Source organism: Ascaphus truei, chromosome 1 (genome assembly GCF_040206685.1).
Source record: "Ascaphus truei isolate aAscTru1 chromosome 1, aAscTru1.hap1, whole genome shotgun sequence".
In the NCBI taxonomy this organism is placed as follows: Eukaryota; Metazoa; Chordata; class Amphibia; order Anura; family Ascaphidae; genus Ascaphus; species Ascaphus truei.
In genome coordinates, this window is record NC_134483.1 from 50,176,725 (window position 1) to 50,201,050 (window position 24,326).

Here is a 24,326-nt window from a genome sequence, read left to right on the forward strand (position 1 = left end):
CAACGGGACTATTCCACAGAAGGGGCATCTCCCGGAGGAGCTACGGGTAAAGGTCCCCGTAGGCCAACGCCTACTAAGGTGGCACCAACAGGCCAGCCTTTGGATCCACAGAGCCCGTGCTTTGTGCCAAACAGAGACTGTTCAGAGACATTTCTCCCCTCAAGGGACGAGGCTGAGCCTCAGGACTGTGTTTATTACTCCCCCGAGGGAGTCAGGTACCCTCCAAAGAGTCAGGTACCCTCCAAATTGGGTAACCTATGATCAAATTGGGGCACCCCATTATGAGGCTCAGCAGTGGTCTCGGAGCAAAATCCAATCTGTGATTGTGATGCTCACAGAATTGTGCAACATCGTATAAAGTCAATGTGAATGTGCTAAGTTATATAATTGAACTGCATTTTTATTATATAATTTCTTTACATGGTTGAGTTCTGTCCCAAGCGAGGTCGTTGGGGTTTTTTACCAGGAGGAGGATGTAGCCAAGTCCCCTCTGTCCCGCGCCCCCCCCCCCCCCTCGTTACCTCCGCTGCCGGGGGTCACTCGACAGACCCGCTGGCACTTCTGGAGGGTGGGGGCCAGTGCAGGGAGCGGTTTTGGCGTCTCCGAGTTCCCGGCGGCTCCCGAGCAGGGCACCGCCATCTTTGTTTCGTTTGCGCATGCACAGTGCCACAATTCATGCGGCGGCCAGCCAGAGACATTGCGCATGCGCAGGGATAACGCGTGAACGCTGGCCAATAGGGAGAGGGCTCTAAGCAGGGACTACAGCTCCCATGAGCTTTAGGAGCGCCCCACATGACCCGAGGGAGCCAATAGGGCTACAGCATCTCCCTGCAGAGGAGATTTGATACATTTCGCGGGCCCTGATCACGTTAGTCAGTCGGCGTCAGGAGCAGCTAGGGGAAGGAGGTAGGGTGCAGGAGTCAGTGACTCTCTGCATTAGGCCAGCAGCCCCCTAGGCCCCAGATAGCCCTGAGCCACCAGTAGCGTTGTGTTGTTTCAGGGACAGGCCCCAGGTTAGGGACCCTGCCCTTTATTATCGAGAGTCAGTTAGGGACACAGCGGACGCTGTGCGTCCATACAGAGGTCTGGGCTCAGACCTTCGCTGTCGCTGCAGCAGCCGGTGGGATCACCCCGGATGGTAGTTCCTGTGGTCAGCGGTCATCGGATCCTTTGTGAAGCTCCTTGGCAGGCCCGGGCACTGGAGTGCTCGGCAGGTAACCATCACCAAGTGCACCAACTATAATATATTATACTCACACGGGACTAGTGGCTGCGCAGTCACACATATCTATCTCACGTGAAGGGACATATTGTGTCTTTTTTTTTTTGTAAACAAGAATGATTATTCGGAATAATGACACCCTTAATTCTTTAAATATAAATGAGCACTATTCATAAAGAACTTAAATAACGTTAATATTTCAAAGGCAAGAAAACAATAGATGAAAATGATACCAACATTTCCACTGTCCAGTGTCTTACGTAAACCAGACAAAAACATCAGTCAAAGGACTGAACAGTCTGCAGGAGACTCTCTTACCTGGAGCTCTGGTGGAATTCCAGGATAGCCTTTTTCTCCTTTTATTCCAACGTTGCCACGTTCTCCCCTTGGCCCCAAATCTCCTTTGTCTCCCCTTTCACCCTTTGCTCCTTCTTGTCCTGTAGCCCCATTGTTTCCATTGTTCCCATGGTTTCCTAAAAGTTGTTCAAAGAAATCTGTATCATCTTTTCTGTGTGTTAACATATTAAAGTCAACGTGCTTTGAAGCCACTTCTTTGTGCCAGGCAGGCCTCTGAGCTTTATTTAAAGGGGCCATGTCAGGGAAACTGAAGGAAAAAACCAAGAGGGAAAAGCACACAACTCATGGTGTAGTAATAAAATAATATATTGGTGAAAATAAAAGGTGAGTATCACACGTACAAGAATAAAATTCTTTATGTCATGTATGTGCATTAACCAGCATGGTGTTACCGCAGGCGACAGGAGGCTGACACAGGTGGGCTATGCCATCAGCTACTCAATCAGGCAGATGAGAGGTGTCATTAGGTGGCTTTGATAATAGAGATGGTGTGCATAGATCTAGCAACTCTCTTCTGTGGGTTCCGATCCGATTGACAAAGGAATATTAGTCCAAATAGTCATCGAGGGAAACACACTTCAGACAGCATCAACCGCACACGGAGCCGTCAAGCTAGTACTGTGACTGACCTGTATAGCAGTGTGTGACAGCTAAGCACACCACCATTAGGGCTGGTCCCCGCTGGCTACTGCAGCGCCCGCTGTGGCGGACGCTGCAGGGACGAGAGCCCTCCCCTCAATGGCGCCGGGCGCGCTGCGAGGGGGGGCCGCAGCGCTGTGGCGCGAGTTGTTCTTGAGAGCAGGACTCGCTACGGAGTGCTAAGCCACGCCCACGGCGGTTCAGCCAATGAGGGCGAACCTGCCGGGTGACGTCATGGCCGCGCCCCCGTCAGTCCCTCACCACGCCCCCACGGTCTTTTGGTGGGAATCGGCTGCACGTGCCACCAGTCTCGCGGGCGCGCATGCAGCTGAGGTACTGGGGCCTCAGCCTTAAGCAGCAAATGCTGGAAGGTGGGGAAGCTAGTCCCGAATTAGGAACTGCACAGAATCAGAAGCCGTTTGCACAGGCTACAAGGGCATACACGGTGAAGTGGAGCAATAAGTACATATAGTGCAGGTATCACTGAAGGCTTCAGCGTGAGTCTGCTTCACGCTGAAGCCTTCAGTGATACCTGCACTATATGTACTTATTGCTCCACTTCACCGTGTATGCCCTTGTAGCCTGTGCAAACGGCTTCTGATTCTGTGCAGTTCCTAATTCGGGACTAGCTTCCCCACCTTGCAACATCTGCCTTGAGTAGCTGACGGCGTAGCCCACTTGTGTCAGCCTCCTGTCGCCTGCGGTAACACCATGCTGGTTAATCCACATACATGACTTAAAGAACTTTATTCTTGTACGTGTGATACTCACCTTTTATTTTCACCAATATATTATTTTATAACGACACCATGAGTTGTGAGCTTTTTCCTCTTGTTTTTCTTCAGTTTTCCCAAGATGTGAGCCATCTTTTGTGAATTAGCAGCCGAATCATCACCAAGACCTTGGTATAAGGTCACGTAACCATCATTTCAGTGGCACAAGTTGCGTCACACATTTGTCTTTACACATCTCACTTATAGTGTTTTATTTATATTTTTCACTTCACATTGTTTGCGCTGATTATTTTTGGTTTTTCCATTATTCACCATATCAAGGAAGCCTCTGGGATTTATTAAAAAGGGGCCATGTAAGGGAAGCCTCTGAGATTTATTCAAAGGGGCCATGTCAGGGAAGCGCCACTTTAAGGATTCCCTTACATGGAGAACCGACTTTATAGCATATTAAATAAAATCTAATAACAATTTTTTTAGAACCATTTTCTGTCAGCACAGCTAATGCACACACTAGGGGGGGGGGGGGAACACAGTAGCAGAATTAGCAATATCACTTTACTGGTGTTTTTCCCCCCGATTGTTAATGTGTTCCTTTTTTGCAGACCCAAATTATGCAATACCCCTTTAGCCCGCACTCATATTGAAAGAGTTGCTCACAATGTTCCTCAAGGTAACCTTAGTCCAATTATTTCATTTTTAATTTGTGTAGCAAGAAATCAATATAATGGCGGTACGCGATGATAAAAGGAAAAGAAATGCGTGCGCTAAATGACAGTAACCCATGTGGACCCCAGTGCTGTGTAGTGGGTTGCAATCCTGTGGCCCCTGCGATGGGAGTGGACAGTGTAGTGGGGAGGGTGTTTATCAGTTTGCGGTGGGGCGTTAACTCCTGTAATGCTCGGTGGGGTATATTAAATCATAGGTGCATATTAAATATCTCTCGTAGCAATCTGATATGAGCAACAAAAACTGGGTACCACAATAATCGGTGATTGAATGGTTAAACCTTTGTCAAAATAGTGTACCCACTAATGGGTCTCAGCAAGTGAAAACTGCTGCACCTGGCAAAAAAATCTTTACAAAATTATTGCCAAATGTCTTAAAGCATTAAAAGTCCATAAAAGTCCATAGAAAGGGTGTTTAAGCTGTCAGTGCTGCCTTGGTGACAGGACAGCACGAAATGCGTCAGAGTGGTACTTACCTGCTATTTACCATGTGTATTTTGATTCAATAAATGTTTATTATTTTTTGACCTCGTAGCCCCCACTTGCTGTTTTTCTGCTTGCTGTGCTCCGTTGCCTACATTTCTGGAGCTTTGTCAGAGTATAATTAATTTCTGTGTAGTGAACTAATTGCTAATTAACAACTAATGAGTCAATTTAGCATTACATCTATATTTAACCTATTTACAGAAAGTGACAAAAAAAGGAAAATTAAAATATAAAAAGGTTTGTAAAATAGATATACATAAATATATACTGTTTGTTCAAATGTTAAAAATACATGTATAATAAATATTAATTTACAAGTCCCATACACACCGTCTTTAAAAACATTAACATTAAAAAAAAAAACATATATGACCATCATGAATAAAACCATTATGGCATTTAAAATAATTGTCAAAAATATGATATGGTGCAGATCTATTTGAAAAATGAAAAATACAGATGTAGCTAAAGTTGTAAAGTGTAGATAGCCCCGCCCCTCCTTTCACGCGGCTGAATCAAAATAATGGACTCTTCTACCACCAGTGTGTTTTGTTTATGAGCCATTGGTTGCAATAATGTTGACTACATCTGTACTTCGCACTACATTTTCTTTACTCTTCATTATATCCCTAATAATTTGTATAAGGTCAACCCCTTTATTAATATTTGAAGCTACATATGCAAAGGTGCACTAGTTTATCCATCCTCTTTGATCCTGTGTAAACACTTCTATTTCTCTTATAAGTAAGCACTTAGTTTTGTTGTTAAATATTTCAGCAGTGTGTTTAGAAACTCAATGCAATTGGAACTCCACTATTCTCAAAGTTCCTTTTACAGATGCAGCCAAATGGTTGGTCGCGTAGTCGGCCAAGAAACCATAGATGGCAACTCCCTGACACACACCTGCTCGCGGAATCCCCATGGCCCATTAGGATTAACACAGTGGATATCCCTGCTTTTGAATAGTACTCCCGCTGTGTGAATCCTCCTGCATCAGTCTGGAAGAGGCGGGCAGTAATAGACAGAATCAGTCACTCTCTCTGCGGAATCAGTCACTCTCTCTGCGTGCCTCTAACAGGGGATCGTGCAGCTTTTATTTTAATAACATTATTGAAGCAGGGTGTCTCTGGAGCTGAACCACATTAATTTCAACCCGGGGACACCCTGCTTCCAGAGTTACAGGCCCAGTAAGTCTCTGCAGGTTTTATCCTCCTGCGTCATGGCTTACATTTAAACATGGCAAAGATACCAGCACCCCATACCGACTGTAACTCAGGAAGCATGGAGTCTGCAGGCTGAAATTAAGCTCTGGAGACCCTCTGTTTCAATAATATGTTATTAAAATAAAAGCCTCGTGATCACCTGAAGTGCGCAGAGAGAGTGACTGATTCTGCCTACTCTCACTGCTTGTCTCTTCCATACTGATGCAGCCCGGTAGGATTCACACAGTGGGAATACCATTTAGAAGCAGGGACCTGTACTGTGCTAATCCTGATCGGCCATTCCCCCTGCCAAGAACATTGATGTGAACATTTACATTTGGTCCACATTTCACAAGCACGTGCTATGGCAGGTTGGAGACACAACTGGCTGCACCTGTATGTATGTATATCTATATTTATATAGCACACACAACTGTACTCAGTGCTATACAAGAGAGAAAATACAGTAAAGGGAATTATAATACAAAAAGTGCAACAAACAAGATCAGACAATAGGAAATGAAATCACTGCCCTGGAGAGCTTACAAGCCAATTGGCATGTTGGGAGACTTACAGGGATAGCAGGTGAGGGAATAAGTGCAGTAGATGGCAAGGCTTGGCTAGAATGGTTGGAACGACTATGGGTGTGGGGAAGTAGCCATTAAAGTTGTCATAAAGGTGGGGAGAGATGGTGCTTGGCATATACTAAGTGTGAGGGAGTTCCACAGGTAAGGGGCAGTGAGGAGAAAAAGTTTTAAGGCAAGAGAGAGCTGTAGAAGTGAAAGGGGTAGAAAGGAGACAGTTATGGATAGAGCTCAGGAGACAAGTAGGGTCATAACAAGATCAGAAAAATAGTAGATATATCGAGTTTGTTACTCCTCGAGAAAGCGCCATAGGGGGCGTGTAACGCATGGGAGGAGAGTCCTAAGTTTTGTTCGTGGATGTGTAACTTTTTATGGAGATCAATAAACTTTTTTAGTGGCACCTCATTCGAACTGGGGCAAAAATGATTTGTGGAAACAGAAATGAAACGGATGTGACGTCAGTGCTGGCAGTTGAGGCCGGGCTGTGTTCTGGCTCAACCCGCCCCCAACACTGACATCCCAACCGCTCCTAATGGCCGCCGCTCCCCCTACACGGCTGCAGACATATGCGGCGGCGATAGCCGCCAGCGCCGCTCCTAATGTCCGCAACTTCCCCCAGGTGGAGATGCACATGGGCGGCATCCGGGGCAACCCGCTGACCGGCTCCTGGGACCAGGCCTGCTCTCTGTCCCAGCCGCACGCTCTGCCGGGCTGGTGACTCAGACACAGCCCCCCTGCACATGCCATTCCTCCCACACGTCCGTCGCCGCTGTTCCTAACTGCCGCCGCTGCCCACGCCCGCTGACATGTGTGGTAGTCATGGCGACACTCAAAGACAGCTCGGAGACCTCCTTGCGCTGCCGGGTGAATGAGGAGGACAGCTTTCCCTCCTCCTCCTCCGCTACCCTCTCCCCCCCCCACTCCCCTCTCCCCTCTCCCCCCCGCTACCCTCTCCCCCCGCTACCCTCTCCCCCCGCTTCCCTCCCCCCGCTTCCCTCTCCCCCCGCTACCCTCTCCCCCCGCTACCCTCTCCCCCCTCTACCATCTCCCCCCGCCTCCCTCTCCCCCCGCCTCCCTCTCCCCCTCCACCCTCTCCCCCCGCTACCCTCTTCCCCCGCTTCCCTCTCCCCCCTCTACCCTCTCCCCCCGCTACCCTCTCCCCCCGCTACCCTCTCCCCCCGCTCCCCTCTCCCCCCGCTCCCCTCGCTCCCCTCTCCTCCCGCTCCCCTCTCCCCCCGCTCCCCTCTCCCCCCGCTCCCCTTGCTACCCTCTCCCCCCGCTACCCTCTCCCCTCTCAACATTTACTCACAGCCGAGATCCTGCACTGGTGCAGCTGCGCCGAACTGCTGCTGCTCTCCGAGGGGGCCATGGACGTGGTGAGCCAGAGCTCCTTCCAGTACCGCATGCTGGTGACGGCGGTGAGCCCCGGGGAGGCCGAGGGGGCCACCAGCAGCAGGAGGAGTGGATGGGGAACATGAACTTCTCGGCTGAGGTGATGTGGGTGCCGCTGCTGCTGGCCCCGATCTCCCCGCACCTATTCCTGGCCCCGGCCTTCTCTCTCTTCCTGCTGCTACCTGGCGGAGACCTGCAGGCTCTCAACTGCAGCTGCCCAGACAAGAAGAGGATCCCGGGGCTGGGGGACATCATCTGGAGACTAAACCACTTGATGGAGGGTATCGGGGTGAGAGAGGAGTGCTTCTCGGTTCGGTGGGGCACCTGAGTAGGATCATTGCGGAGGAGCTGGCCAGCTATCCTCAGACGAGAAACCGCAGGAAGCACACACACAGACTGACACACACACACAGACTGACACACACCACACACAGACTGACACACACACACAGACTGACACACAAACACACAGACAGACACACACACACAGACAGACACACACACACACAGACAGACACACACACACACAGACAGACACACACACACACAGACAGACACACACACAGACAGACACACACACACACAGACAGACACACACACAGACTGACACACACAGACTGACACACACAGACTGACACACACACACAGACAGACACACACACACAGACAGACACACACACACACAGACAGACACACACACACACACAGACTGACACACACAGACTGACACACACAGACTGACACACACAGACAGACACACACAGACAGACACACACAGACAGACACACACACACACAGACTGACACACACACACAGACTTACACACACACAGAGACTGACACACACACACAGACTGACACACACACACAGACTTACACACACACAGACTGACACACACACACAGACTTACACACACACACACACACACACACACACACACACACACACACACACACACACACACAGACTGACACACACACACAGACTGACACACACACACAGACTGACACACACACACACAGACTGACACACACACACACAGACTTACACACACACACAGACTGACACACACACACAGACTGACACACACACAGACTGACACACACACACACACACAGACTGACACACACACACTGACTGACACATACACACACACTCACTCACTGACTGACACACATACACACACACTCACTCACTGACACACATACTCACTGACTGACACACATACACACGCACTCACTGACTGACGCACGCACACACGCACTCACTGACTGCCGCACGTACACACGCACTCACTGACTGACGCATGTACACACTCACTGACTGACGCACGCACTCACTGACGCACATACGCACTCACTGACTGACGCACGTACGCACTCACTGACTGACGCACGTACACACGCTCTCACTGACTGACGCACGTACACACGCACTCACTGACTGATGCATACATGCACGCCCTCACTGACTGACGCACGCACTCACTGACTGACGCATGTACGCACTCACTGACTGACACACGTACACACTCACTCACTGACTGACACATGTACACACTCACTCACTGACTGACACACGTACACACTCACTCACTGACTGACACACGTATACACTCACTCACTGACTGACACACGTACACACTCACTCACTGACTGACACACGTACACACTCAATCCCTGACTGACACACGTACACACTCACTCACTGACTGACACACGTACACACTCACTCACTGACTGACACACGTACACACTCACTCACTGACTGACACACGTACACACTCACTCACTGACTGACACACGTACACACTCACTCACTGACTGACACACGTACACACTCACTCACTGACTGACACACGTACACACTCACTCACTGACTGACACACGTACACACCCCAGTGATGCGCCGAACAGCGCCCCCAAGTGATGTGCCTACTCCCCCGCTGCCGAGCACCTCCCATGTCCCGAACCTCCGCTGGGGGGCTGGCTGCAGCAGGAAACACAGCCCACAGCTCCACCGGGGGGAGGAGACACAGACAGAGTTCCCCGTGTCCGCAGCTACGTCGTGGTGGGTCACAGAGAGACGCACACACACACACACACACACACTGACTGACACACGCAGACACACACACACACAAACACTGACTGACACACGCAGACACGCACACACACTGACTGACCCACACAGACACAAAGAATTCAGTTACCATAAATATAGATGTGCAAATAGCTAAAACATGTGGTCAAACTTTTGTGTTTTGGAAGTGAAATTGTTTTGTGATTTTTAATTAAAAACATCACCATCACAAATAAAATTTCTGTGACAAAAAACAAAGAAGTTTCACTTACTATGCGCGTGCTCAGCACACACAGCTTTTTTTTTGTTTAATCATGGGTTAGCACAAGAGCTTACACTCCAATTAGGAGTAGATGCCCTAAATCAACCAATGCAATCTGAATTTACCAAACATTATGAAATAATATATTTGTAGGTTTTTTTGTCTTGTTGTTGGTATGTCTGTAATGCATTTGTTTATTCACTACTACTGATTATTTTTAGTGAATTGTATGGGGGAAGGAGTGGTTGGACGGAGGATGAGGATTCAGAGGGGGATATACTGTATGCAAACCAGATATCTGTAGTTGCATCCCCTGTATCCTTCAAGTCATTCCAAGGATCCTCGCTATCTCAGCAATCAGCTACATCGGGAGTGTCCTCCCAGTGGACACTAGGTCCAGTAGCCCAACTCTAGAACATCAGTCCGGGGAACCCCTTAAGTGGTGGACCCTATGTTTCAGGGATATGCTGCCAATATGAATAGGACCCGGTTCCTTTTGGTGGATTGTCCCCAGAGGACACAGCTGAAGCTTTTCGAAAAAGGTACATGACATCAATCTGGAGGTCATAATAATTAAGGGACCTACAATACTGTACCAAGAGATGTAGGGTAATGAATCTAAATCTTGGTTTTTACCAGGCCAAGGCACTGGGTGTAAATTATTAAAGTTCAGCGAGCTGACCGGGCTATAATGCACAGGTACCGTCAGTCGCATGGCTATAATTTCCCCTACGTGCCTGAGCCTATTATAGAAGAAATTGAGAACAATAGGCATGATTGACTTAAACAGGCTGTCTTAGATAACTCCATGCCAAAACTACTGAAAATAGCGGAGTCCACCATTCGCTCCATTATTGACGAGTGGTTGGTAGGAAGGTGCACTTACAAGGACAGAGTGGAAGTATGACAGAGGCCGGGTTCACCTAAGGTGTATTTTGTGTGGACCATGTTTGATGGACGGGTAGTAAAGAAACCTGATCCTAAGTTCTATAAATAGATATCCTGTACTCTTTATGTTAAGTGTGTATCTGTTATCATCACCACTGTATTCAGTGGATAACATGGGTCCTAATGTCTGAGTACTGTGACAATGGTTATGTCTAAGCCACTGATATGTGTAACCGTTATTGTATTTCAGGCACCAGGTTGGCGTATGGCACCCAAATTCGGTCCTAGTGAAGACATGGGAATTTCACACAGGGGAGAGCCGTTGTAGGTTTTGGCTATTCTACTGCCCCCCTGTTATGTAATCCCTGATAGATGCAGGCTATAACAGACTGTCATCTTGGGTTTTCCCCTCCTCCAGCAGCCTCTCTGAGTGACTGGGTGTGGAGGTGGAACTGGGTCTTTGTACAGCCAATCATGGTGCAGACCTAGCGCCCTCCCCCTTCTGTGCTGTAAATTTAATTAGTCCAGGTTCATCCTTCAAGGGATAGAGACCTATGCCTCCAGCCCCATTATGGGCTGGGGAAGGGTTGAGGAACCTGGCCGGGCCTCCAGCCTACCAGGGTGGCCTACAGACCTCTTAAGACCTGGATTCTGCTAGTAACATCATGCATCCACTGTAACAAGAACTGCACGGGCTGTCTCAATAAAGGATCCCATTTTATATACCCCTGCCTGAATGTACAGTCCATTGGGTAGGGGTATGTTCAGAGGACTGTCACAGGAGGGACTCTCTCCAGAACTCTGAAGACTACTGTGACTGGAGACGCAGCACCATGAGAAGAACTACTACCTGAAATCACCTAACGCAGGCCTGCACAACTCGTAAAGCAAGACGGGCCGAACTGCTCCAAGGAAAAAAAATTTGGGCTGCACGGGTAAAATCATCATCATCATCATCATCATCATCATCATCATCTCTCCTCCAACACCTCTCATCATCATCATCATCATCATCTCTCCTCCAAAACCTCTCATCATCATCATCCTCATATCTCCCCCAGAACTCCTCACAATCAACCTTTGCGATACTCCCCATCTATCTCTCATACCCCCATCTGTCCCCCTCACCCACACACATAGTACTCCCCCTCCACATCAAACACACAATACCCCCTTGCACACCACACACATCCCCCCCCTGCACCTCCAATGACCCCCCCTTGCACCACCAATGACCCCCCCTTGCACCACCAATGACCCCCTGCACCTCCAATGACCCCCTGCCCCTCCAATGACCCCCCTGCCCCTCCAATGACCCCCCCTGCACCTCACCTCACCCCCCTGCACCTCACCTCACCCTCCTGCACCTCACCCTCCTGCACCTCACCCTCCTGCACCTCACTCCCCTGCACCTCACTCCCCTGCACCTCACTCCCCTGCACCTCACATCCCTGCACCTCACTCCCCTGCACCTCACATCCCTGCACCTCACCCCCCTGCACCTCACCCACCTGCACCTCACCTCCCCTGCACCTCACCTCCCCTGCACCTCACCTCCCCTGCACCTCACCTGCACCTCACCCCCCTGCACCTCACCCACCTGCACCTCACCCCCCTGCACCTCACTCCCCTGCACCTCACTCCCATGCACCTCACTCCCTTGCACCTCACATCCCTGCACCTCACATCCCTGCACCTCAAATCCCTGCGCCTCACCTCCCCCCTAACGGCACCTCACCTCCCCCCCAACGGCACCTCACGGTGGCAGAGCAGGCAGGACTCGCACACTCGTGCAGTCCTGACTCTGAGAGCAGGTTCGAGGAGGTGGAGGGGTGAGCGGTGAGCAGCTCACGGCCGGGAGGGGGGGAGAGAAGCGGCTCGCGGTCAGGAGGGGGGGAGAAGCGGCTCGCGGCCAGGAGGGGGGGTGAGAAGTGGCTCGCGGCCCGCGGCCGGGAGAGCTGCTCGCGGGAGAGGGCAAGCTGGCTCGTGGGGGGGGGGGGGAGAAGTGGCTCGCAGCCAGGACGGGGGGAGAAGCGGCCCACGACCGGGAGAGCGGCTCGCGGGAGAGGAGGGGGCAAGCGGGCTCAGGAGGGAGGAGGACGGGGAAAGCAACCGCGGGCCACACAATGAGTGGAGGCGGGCCGCATGCGGGTGTTGTGCAGGCCTGACCTAAAGCCTGTCCTGTTTCCCCACAATATCGCGGAAGCTCAGCCTCTCCTGAATCAAACAGGTATCTAGCACCACACTGACCTGTAGCCAGTGTAAATCTCCCAGAGGGGGGAGGTGGAGGGAGGGGGGAGGGAAGCAGCGCTACATGTAAAAGACCATAGATTTTTTGTTAACACTGTGCATATTTCAAAGTTGTACTGCGCATGTGTAGACAGGTGCACAAGTGAATTGGATAGAAAGTAATTGAAAGGACTATTTAAGAACGGACATAGCTCTTTTGCCATATCATACCCTTGAGGAAGAGAATGTTACTCTCGAAACGTGTAGGGTGATTCCAATTAACTCTGCTCAGCCCAATTGTGTCCAGCTTACTACAGCCGAGACCCTAGACACTCTCTAGCTGATCGAGGAATACTGGAACTGGCATGTTTCCCCTGTCGCGAGATTTGGGAGAGAGAGTGGAACTACTTAAGATCGGCTGCTGCCAGCTGGTCTGGAATACAGCACAGTTCGGGGAGTGTCAGCTGTTTTACCACGAGTGAAAGGGGATACTCTCTAACAATATCCACCATGAGCGTTTTCCCTTCATCTAGCTAGTAGGGCGTATACTCATTGGAGCAGATTATAATTTGATACTATTGTGGACATTACTGCCATTTGTTCTTTTAATATGTTTTAAATAAATTAGCTTTTTTCTATTTTCACTCACCTGTCATTTCTCTGAGGCTTCTACTTAGTATTGCATTCTTTCCTGTGTATTATCATTCAGTATTATGCTATGTGTTTTTTTCTTTCATTTCGTGCACCTGATATCCAAACATATTGAACTTCGTTGGGAACAACAAGGACATTTGTCTTTCATCTGAACATCAAATTGTTCTATACCCACTCTTTTTTTGACCTTTTTGAGATTTTTGTCATACTCCATTGAGTTTCTAGTACAAGGCGCCGAGTTTATTGTTTTTTGTTTTGTATTATCTGTATCTGACATACAGTAGGTTTACCTTGACGTTGGTATGCAGGCTTACGACACTTTGGCCAAAGGGTTTAACTAAATAACCAAGTTATTACTATTATTATTCAAGTATTTATACTTTATACCCATTACCATATATGTTTTGTCAATTTGATGTAGCATTGGGCTACATATACATTTGCCACGCTCAGTATCACTCATTTTGGCATAAATATATATTCATGATGTGGTGGATGTAGGAGTGTAAGCTATCTGGGAATGTGTGATAATTAATTTCTGACTGGTAACAGTCTCTGGAGGTTAGGTGGCCCCTCCCCACCTTTTTAACTTGGGAGGTTCTAGCAACCTGCTGAAATGGACAGGACTCACTGCAGTTCCTTCCACTCATACAGAGGTAACAGGAAGGGTTCACAGTTTTAGTGTTAGGACCTGCATTTTTTGTTTACCTTGACGTTGGTATGCAGGCTTACGACGCTTTGGCCAAAGGGTTTAACTAAATAACCAAGTTATTACTATTATTATTCAAGTATTTATACTTTATACTCATTACCATATATGTTTTGTCAATTTGATGTAGCATTGTGCATCCGTGTCTTCTGTTGTACGTATACAGTAGGTATGGAGAGAAGATAAATGGTAAGTAATCCAAGTTAAATCACTCTGGCTCACACTCTGAATGTTTTATGGGTGGGTGGGTGATGGACTGCCTGGGCGGGCGGGTGGGTGGGTGGGTGGGTGACGGACTGGGTGGGTGAGTGACTGGGTGGGTGAGTGACTGACTTGGTGAGTGAGTGACGGGGTCAGTGACTGGGTGGGTGAGTGAGTAGGTGAGTGACTGGGTGGTTGAGTGGGTGGGTGTGTGACTGAGTGACTGGGTGGGTGATTGAGTGACTGGCTGGGTGACTTGGTGATTGGCTGGGTGACCTTGAGTGATTGACTGGGTGGGTGAGCGACTGGGTGGCTGCTTAGATGGGTGACTGACTGTGACTGGGTGGGTGCTGCTTCCTTGCCCACCAGACACTTACCCCCCTGTCCCCGATCCCCGCGGCAGGTGGTGGGTTCAGGGTTTGAGGAGGAGTGGGGGCGCAGGAGGTAGGCAGGTGGGGGGGGGGGGGGTCGAGGCTGGCAGGCTAATTCCGTGGGAGGATCTCGCCCCCATGGCCCCTGGTCCCCCTGTCTGCTGCCCGGGGCAGGAGGCTGGTGCAGGGGGAGCTTGGTTGGCGGGCGCTGGTGGAGCTGGGTTGGTGGGCACGGGGGAAGCTGGGTTGGCGGGCGCGGGTTCTCCACGGTGCTTCCCCTCTGTCCCACCATTGGGAGTGAGGGAGAGCAGGGGGGAGCAGGGGGAGCAGGGGGGAGCAGAGGAAGTGGGCCCACTACATACCTTCTTTCCCTGCGCATGCACGCGGGGATCAGCGACATTTTTTTTCTGACATTTTTTTGTTTTTATAAAACGGGCACAGCCGCACAGGGGGCCCCGTGAGGCAGGGGGCCCTGGATGCCAACCTCGGCAGACCCCCCTGTTGGCGGCCTGAGTAAGGGAAGAGCAAGGACTGATTCAGGGCCCCTTTGCCTGGAGTGGAGGTCCAGGGTACATCCTGAGGGTGAAGCCCCAAGAAGAACTGTCTGAGGCTGTGTATGATGATCACCTGCAGTGTATGAATAAAGTGATCCTGTTCAAATATATCTTCCTGTCTGAGACTACAATCTGCCAGGGGGAGGGGAAGTAAGTTCTCCTGTAGGGATTGCTCCCACAACCCTGGGGCCTGCAAGAGATGGAGGCGCTGTGACCATGAGAAAGAATCAGTTATTGCCCCAGAAGCCTGTCCTGTTGTCCTCCACAACACCACAGGAGACTCAGATCAACTGTGAGCCAGCAGGTATGCACCACACACACAGTGTAACAATGAAATTTCCCAGAGGGTGGGGAACATGCGCTACATACACCTTCCATTTCAGATAGATATCAGACACATACTTGTTATTTATATGACCTGCAGTGACCTGGGTCTAACACTGTGTGTTGATAGAGAGATGGAGAACGCAGTGTAACCTGCCAAGCCGATGCCTGCCTTATACCTAGATATGCTAATAGCAAGATAACTAGATCCACAGGTTACCTATAGGTATATGACGAAGATACACCCTTTCCTCTGTTGCTCGACTACTAAAACTCTGACTCAGGCCCTCATTCTCTCCCGTCTCGATTATTGTAACCTCCTGCTGTCCAGCCTCCCTGCCTCTCACCTGTCTCCCCTACAATCTATCCTAAACGCTGCTGCCAAAATCACTCTACTCTTTCCTAGATCTGTCTCAGCGTCCCTTGCTGAAACCACTCTCCTGGCTTCCTATCAAATCCCACATCTCGCACTCAATTCTCCTCCTCACTTTTAAAGCTTTACACTCTTCTGCCCCTTCATACATCTCAGCCCTAATTTCTCGCTATGCACCATGCCAACTCTTGCGTTCTGCTCAATTATATCTTTTCTCTACCCCCTCTGTATCAAAAGCCCTCTCCCATCTTAAACCTTTCTCACTGACTGCCCCGAACCTCTGGAATGCCCTTCCCCTCAATACCCAACTAGCACCCTCTCTATCCACCTTAAGACACACTTGCTTAAAGAAGCATACGAGTAGCACCGTGGATAATACTAGACACATGATATATAAAGCTTGGCCCCCTGCAGACGCACTTAACAGAATGCCCTCCTACTGTCTCTGTATGTTCTTCCAACCTACCAATTAGATTGCAAGCTCCTCAGACCAGGGACTCCTCTTCCTAAATGTTACTTTTATGTCTGAAGTACTTATTCCAATGACCTGTTATTTGTTTTGTTTTTTATTTATATGATTGTCACGTGTTTTACTACTGTGAAGCGCTACAGTATGTATATTAATTCCGCTATATAAATAAAGATACATACATACTGTAGATACATCTATGTATTAAAGGCAACAATACAATAGAGTTTAACTTGAATAGAATGTGTGCTTGTACACAGTGTTAGAATGTTAATCCTCTAAAGCAGTGGTCTCCAAACTTTTCAGTACGAGGGACACATCGTATATTCTACACATTTTTGCGGGCCAAAGAAAACAAATCTTTTTATAATAATTTTTATATATTTTATAAATGAATGAATACAGTTTATTTGGATCTTTTGGGATAATCCGCCTGATATGATTCAGAACAAAATAGAAATGTGACAATTCAAAGAAAGGATGCCATGCTTACACTGGGAAATTATATATAATGAGCAAAAATATATATATTTCAAGTTTCTGCAGGCCAGATAAAATCTTGTGGGGGGCATGATGTGGCCCCCGGGTCATAATTTGGAGACACCTGCTCTAAAGCTTTACACATAATATCAGCCTATCGTATCTGCTAAGTGACGGGCAAAAGGTATCTTGCCTATGACCTGGAATGACCCTAGATCTTGACTCGTGTGTAAGTGAAAAATACAGTATTACATCTTAGTGCTAGTTGCAGTTGGTATAGTAATGAGCATGTACAAACCTCACATATTACAAACTGTCCATGTAAAGAGCAGTGCAATAGGTTCCTCAAAGGATTTTGAGTTTAACCCTTTAGTTGTTCTATGAAAAGGTGTTAAATGCTATTACATATGCTAAGCACTGGTTCTGGGTGATATTGTTACAGAGCACTTTGATGAATGCAGCTGATAGTCAATAGATCTTTCACATACTACATATATCACGCAGATAGGAGTGAGCATATACTATGTGAGATATTATAAATGGCAACCCATATTCATGAATGGGTACAAAGATGCCAGACTAAACTTAAAATATCCTTCCTAATAGAGAAAATTACCCCTTAAGAATGGAGACCTCATGTCATCTGGAAACTGCAGGAAATCTATATTGTGCAGGAGCAGGGAGCTGCGACTAGCCGTGTGGGATCAGTTGAGGCGGTTTGTGTGAATCCCCTGCGCGTGCACGTCCATTGCTTGTGCAGACGCGCGCATTTCGCGATCAAAACGCTTCTTCAAGGCTGTGTCACAAAGGGTGGGCATACAAAAGTGGCTGATATTTATAGCGGCACCTCAGGTAAGTGATGTTGATGTTAACCCTTTGTGAGCTTGCGCGTGTGAGCGACATAATACCCTCTATGCTATATGGACAATTGCCTTAATGAACACGCATTTGCTTCATCAAATAAACTTATTTAAACCATCCATTATTTTCTTGCAGTAAAGTTTCAACATTGTTGCTACTGAACATAGTTGCAAAGTCATTGACGGAAAAGTATTTCTTACTACTGAGTAAATTGTGAATTTCAATTTTGCTATTTGTCGTGCAAAGAAGTGGATGGGCAGACGGAGGGAAAACAACCCCTCGCTATTAAGTGAAAAGGGCAGTTAATGTTTAATTTATTTGTGCGTTAGCATATAGAAGAGACCACAACTATTCTAAAGCTTGCCTTAAACTAGCCCGGTTACATTCTGGGTATGTGCTGGGTGTAACCTAGCTAGTTTAAGGCAAGTTTAAGGCAAGTTTAAGGCATTTCTGCATTGACTAATGACCCAAAAAATTAACACAGCAGGGGTCCGTGACAGTCCCATTCAGTTTGAATGGGACTGCCAGGGACCCCCGCTGTTAATCTGATGGGCCATTAATCAATGCAGAAATGCTGGGGCTAGTTTAAGGCATGTATCCAGAATGTACCTGGGTCTTTTTGGCGATTGCCACTGGTTTGTGTTAGAATAGTCACTGTCTCTGCTGTAGCTCCTGTCAATCATAGGATAAAGGACTATGTACTGTATGCTGAATTGACTTCAGCAGAATTGGTGGATACAGAGGTTCCACTAGAATATTGATAATAAAAACATGTGTACATGACAGGTCTAAGGTAACCCTGTATATCAAGTGCATGCAAAAATTGAAGAAGCAAATCCTTTAATGAAGTGCAGTTAATTCATTGTGGGATGTTGGTGTACAGAACAAGATACGTTGAGGTGGAATACCAGATTACGGAGTACGCTGCCTTAAGACCAAAGAGCAGATGAAGTTGATCAGATGAAGGGGGTGAACATATAACCCTCATTCAGTCCTTTAGGCGCGAGAGTGTTCAATGTATAAATCCACTTTGCTTCCTTCTGTAAAAGGGCCACATCCCAAATGCCCCTCCTTGGACCGCTTCAAAATTGGTCGATGCCAAGAAATTGGGTACATTAAGATCTCCATTGTGGCAGTTATTCATGTGCCTTGATAATGGCTTGTCCACCATTATGAATCATTACAATGTGCTCAAGGACCCGCTACTTCAGATGGCGTTTGGTATTCCCTACATATATTTTCCTGCATGTACAGATTCCTTGGTAGATGATCCCAGTACTTAAGCAGTTTATGAATGTATGAATCTGATAGGATTTTGATTGGTCCCAATTCGTAAACTGTTGTTCTCATGTACTGGCAGGCCTTCCACCTTTGACATTTGAAGGAGCCTGTTGGTTTTATGGGTAGCACATTCTTGTTGTTACCTCAATAAAGTGGCTGTGGACAAGCATGTCCTTAATGTTATGTGCCCATCTACTGACCATTGAGGGGTGGTCTTTTATTGCCTTTCTGATATGCTCGTCTGCTCTCAGGATATGCCAGTGTTTTTGTATAATGGCACGTGCCTGCTGCCACTGTCTGTTAAATGTACCGACAAAGATTATCACTGTCACTAGGACCACGAGTCTGATCAGTGATCAAAGACCTACAGTACGTGTGCTATGCTTTGCTCTCTTGTAGGCCTTCTTGATTGTCCTCCTACTGTAGCCTCTGTCAAGAAAGCGGTCTGACATGTGCTTAGCTTGTAGCTCGAATTCTGCATCCGAGCTACAGTTACGTCTTATCCTTAGGAATTGGCCAGTGGGGATGCCATTAACCTGTGCCCTAGGATGGTGGCTTGTGGCTTCCAAAAGGCTGTTGCCTTCCTGTAAATAGTTGTTTAGAGGATACCCCTCTCCTCTGGAGATACGGAAGTCTAGGAAGCAAATTACATTATAGTCATAATCGAGTGTCAGATGTAGGTTATACCTATTGGTATTTAAGGTATTTATGAATTCATTGAGGGTGATCTCTGGGCCTTGCCACAGTAGCAACATATCATTGATGTAGCGGACCCAGAGATCAATACACAAGGTGTATCGTTCAATTTCCTCGGAGAAAAGCAGGGGGAATTCCACCACCCAAGGTAGAGATTTGTGTAGGTTGGTGCGCATTTTGTACCAATTTTGTAAATTTTATTGTGGAAAAGGAAATAATTCCTTGTCAGGACAAACTCGAGTAAGTCAATGGTGAAAGTATAATGAGTATCATACCATTGACCTCTGCTGTTGAAGGAGTGGTGAACTGCTTTAAGTCCATACATGTGACTGATGCTGGTGTTAACCCTTCTACATCTAAACTAACGAGGTGTGTCATCAGTGATGTACACTCCTTCCAACTTCTTTAGGACATCCTTCGTGTCCCTTAAGTACGATGGAAGTGTGATCACAAAGGGCCTCAGTACCTGGTATACATATGAACTGGCATGTTCTGTAAGGTTACCTTTCCCGACACAATAGATCTCCCAGCTGTAGGTCTTTTGTTTTTGTGGATTTTGGGTAAACTATAGAATGTCGCAATTCTGGGAGATGTAGCCAGGATATAATCAAATTCGTTCTGGTTGATGACTTTAGCTAACAGGCCCCTATTGAGAATGGAGAATAGTTCTATGTTGTAAAGAATAGCTGGATCTCTCTCCGGGACATCATAGCACAATGGGCCAGAAAGCAGTCTAAGATTTTCCTTTTTGTAGTCTGTACTTCGCAGGATAACGAGGTAACCCTCCTTATCGGAAGGTTTAATGACAATCTCCTCATTTGATTCCAGTTCTTTGATGGCCTTCCTCTCCTGGTGGGACAGATTATCATGGGAGCGATCAGTAGGTAGGTTTTTCAGATCTTTAGTAACCAAGTCAATGAACACATCGATATAAGCAAAGTGTTCACTGAAAGGTGACATAGGGGATCAGTGTTATATAATTTGGCTGCCGCCCCTCACTAAATTATTTGTGATTATTATTTGGGGTTTCACCTGCCAATTGGTCTAATCTATTATAATATTGTTATCGCTACATTATCCTTTTTTTTTTCATTCGAGTTTGTACCTATTTGTTAGAAGCTTTCATATAAAATGACACAATTATTTACATCACGTCTTAATAGGAAAATTGATTTAGATCAAATATTCTGCACACCTGAATCCATTATGGAAGTTATCCAACCTCCAGATAATATGTACCTTTTATTTGATAAATTGGAAAAATTGCTAATAAGCAACACTGAGCAATGGTGGGATGCAATTAAACTTGAAAAGTACGTGGAACAGAAACGTAAACCACAAGGTTTGAGGATTTTTAAAATGCCTACTTCTGATTTTAACAGTGATCGCATTTTAGATAATTGTTCTTTCAAATTAATTTGTCTACTTACTGTATCACGCATAGGAGAAAATCATTGCAGAAACTAGACGAAGAAATTATGTGTATCAAATAACAATTTGAATCATTTAAAGATCAGTGATTTACCTTCCCTGGAACAGAGGGTTAAAGGCAAAATGGACCGGATGGAGAAAGAAAAAATTAGTTTAAAACAAAAGAAAATGGAAGAGGACCCTGTAGATGGAGAAAGGGGGTGGCCCGGTATTAAAGGGGTTGCACCCCATATGGCCATCCCCTGACCTCACCAGAGAGACAAGGGGTTAACTGGACTGCGGTCCAGGGATGAGGTTTGCACCTTGTTATACCTTGAAAATGTATGTTCCCCAGTTCCCATGTTTCACCTTTAATGTTGTTTCCCAAGGCAGGGATAAAATCCTGCAGAGATTCCTTTGCAGACGCCATCTGCTAGGCTAATGGGTCATGAAGGACAGACGGCTGAGTAGCCTAAGCACGGTGATCAAAAAGTAACTGCCTTGATTGTTACCCAATGTCTAGGGATTAAGTATTAGTCAATCAACAAACTCTGCCAGTCTAATTGTTACCTGAGGGCGGAGAATCATTAAACTGGAGTGGTTTGTACATGTTATGTCTACACCTACACACAATGCAGATACTTCATTTAGTAAAATGGATCGTTGCCCCTGATTTAATTATGGGGCTACCCATAGAGTCCCAGTACACATGAGCTAATTAGCTGGAGGGCATGGGTTAGTCTGTGTCTTCACGTTAGGGATTGGATACAGATAATTAAGAATAGGGTTGCACAGGTATATAAACTGTGCCAACCCTACAGTTTTTAGATGTGCTGGATTGCTGGAGTTCTGCTTCTGATTCCACCTGGAATGTCACTGGATTGATGGAGAATTGCTAGCTGATACTTCTCCATTCCCCAACCCTAAGTAAGTGTTATCTTCTTGTCTGTTAATTGTACTATATTGCTGTGTTCACCTTATTTAAGGAATAAATTATATTTTATTATATCTAAGCCTCATTCAGTTCAACCCAGATATTTGATGTTCATTATTTCTTGTCATAAGCTACCGTGACAGACCCCCAAAGATGCCACTCAAAAATATAGACCACCCAGAGCATACAAGGAAAGAGCCAATTCACATAAATCATAGGATCTAAAAATAAGATCTGAAACTTGTGATTCATATAGTTCTAGTTCTCCATCAGGCCCAAAACTGCCCCCTATACAAAAGAAAGACCCCCAGCCTGTTAATACACGAAATAGACCACCTAGTCAACAAACGAGAAGTCCATCATATTTCTAATGACCATACACATGCTTATAGGTATCAACCTCTATCCCAGCTAGAAAATGAGAGTACTAGTCCAGGCCAGGAAAGAGAACAAAAACAGACTTTCTCGAGAGGCGCATGCGCGATGGCAGAGAGTATGGATGTATGATTCCAGTGCTCCATGCCCCGCTCATAATATAAAGAAATAAAATACCTTTACTCCATACTGAACTGCTAGAATTTAACTACTATAACTCTACCAAACTACCAGGATGTCAAAACGGGCAGCCAAACCGCCGAAATCAAAGGGGCTCCCGCTATATTTTAACAGCACAAGGAGCAGCGCGGCGGAGGCCATAATGGCGCCGAATTCAAATCAGGGCTCTGATTCGGAACGGGAGGGAGAGAAGGAGGACGGCGAGAACGCTGAAGACAGGCCAGTTAGGCTTGGCGATTTCAATCGTTTATATACCGACCTCAAAACCCTCTTGCAAGCAGAAATTAAAGAGCAGGGGAGGGAAATCAGTAGCCTGGGAGAGCGCACAGGTCGAGTTGAGACCCAACTGGACATTGTTACCACCGCAACCAAACGCAATGCAAAAAAAACAACAGAGATGCAGATCCAAATTAATGACCTGAAAGAGAAGCAGGAAGACGCAGAAAATCGGGAGCGTCGCAATAATATAAGGATACGGGGGGTCCCTGAAGAAGAGGGGGATTGCGAGGAATTCGTCCTGAGATGGATGGGGGAATTGCTGCCGGATACCCCAAGGGAAAGATTGGAGATGGATCGCTGCCATAGAGCCCTGAGAACGAGGCCGACACAGTCAGATCAACCGCGGGATATCATAGCGCGGCTGCACTTTTACAAGACCAGGGAGGCCATCCTCCAAAAGACCCGCGCTACCCCTACAATAGAATTCGAAGGAGCAAAATTGCTCATCTTCCAGGACTTATCCCCCCTAACCTTGCTGCGTCGCAGGGCCCTGCTCCCAATCACAAAAGTGCTGAGGGACAACAACGTCCGATACCGTTGGACTTTCCCTTTTGGATTGTCCACCAGCAAAAATGGACGGGCCTTTCACATGAAGGAGATTGGGGAGGGAGAGGTGTTCCTCCAGAAATTAGGCCTCAAGGGGACCCCGCCAGCGCCGGTGGAAGAAGAGGAGATCCCGGGCCCCAGCTGGGCAACAGCGGGACAAGCGCCCCGGTCTCCACGGAATAAAAGATGAGGTGCAACAAGGCAAAGTCTCTCTAAATAATCCTCAGTGTTTGGGTATTAAGTTTCCCAGTTATCAGTTTTAAGTTCCCTGTTATACCGCTACGGTCTTAAGCCCGCTTACATTACAGCAAGATCGAGCTTGATTTAAGGTTCCCGCTGGAGGGGCAAAAATCCTCGTTTTCCCACCTGTAAAAGACGCTGTACTCACCTGGACGAGGGAAACAGGAGGCCCAAAGATGGAGGCACCCACGAGGTGAGAGAAAAACCCAGCTTGGAACGCAGGAGCAGGAAACCACCATCAACCTGGAGGAGAGCGCGAACACAGCCGTCCTGGACGAACGACGCTCCCAAAATGGCGGCGGCCGGATGTCCGGGCGCCAGTAGAGGAAGTGCGCGGGCGGCCATCTTGGAGGAGGCAGAAAGACCCTAAGGACGTCAGGAGGTGGCGACGTGCGTCACGCGGGCGACCCGGCCTGGCGGGATTTTCAATTTTCGCCGGCCCCAAGCGCCGCAACTGCAGGGGCAGCAGCAGTTGCAAGCGACACACCGCCGGAGCGAAGAAGGCCCAGTGGACATACTCCGGGAGGGTATCCAAGGGTGGAAGGCCTAAGAGGGGGGGGAAAGGAGTCCCACACAGGGCTATAAGG

At 47.6% G+C, this 24,326-nt stretch overlaps 1 protein-coding gene across 2 annotated transcripts in view; it reads right to left on the reverse strand.

Annotated features, from left to right (window-relative positions):
• C1QTNF3 (C1q and TNF related 3) overlaps window positions 1–24,326 on the reverse strand; it is a 122,081-nt gene that overhangs the window by 79,290 nt on the left and 18,465 nt on the right. For both annotated transcript variants that reach the window (XM_075575800.1, XM_075575793.1), the window contains exon 3: window positions 1,541–1,695. In XM_075575800.1, the coding sequence (XP_075431915.1) occupies window positions 1,541–1,695 (155 nt within the window). The remainder of the gene's footprint in view (window positions 1–1,540; window positions 1,696–24,326) is intronic.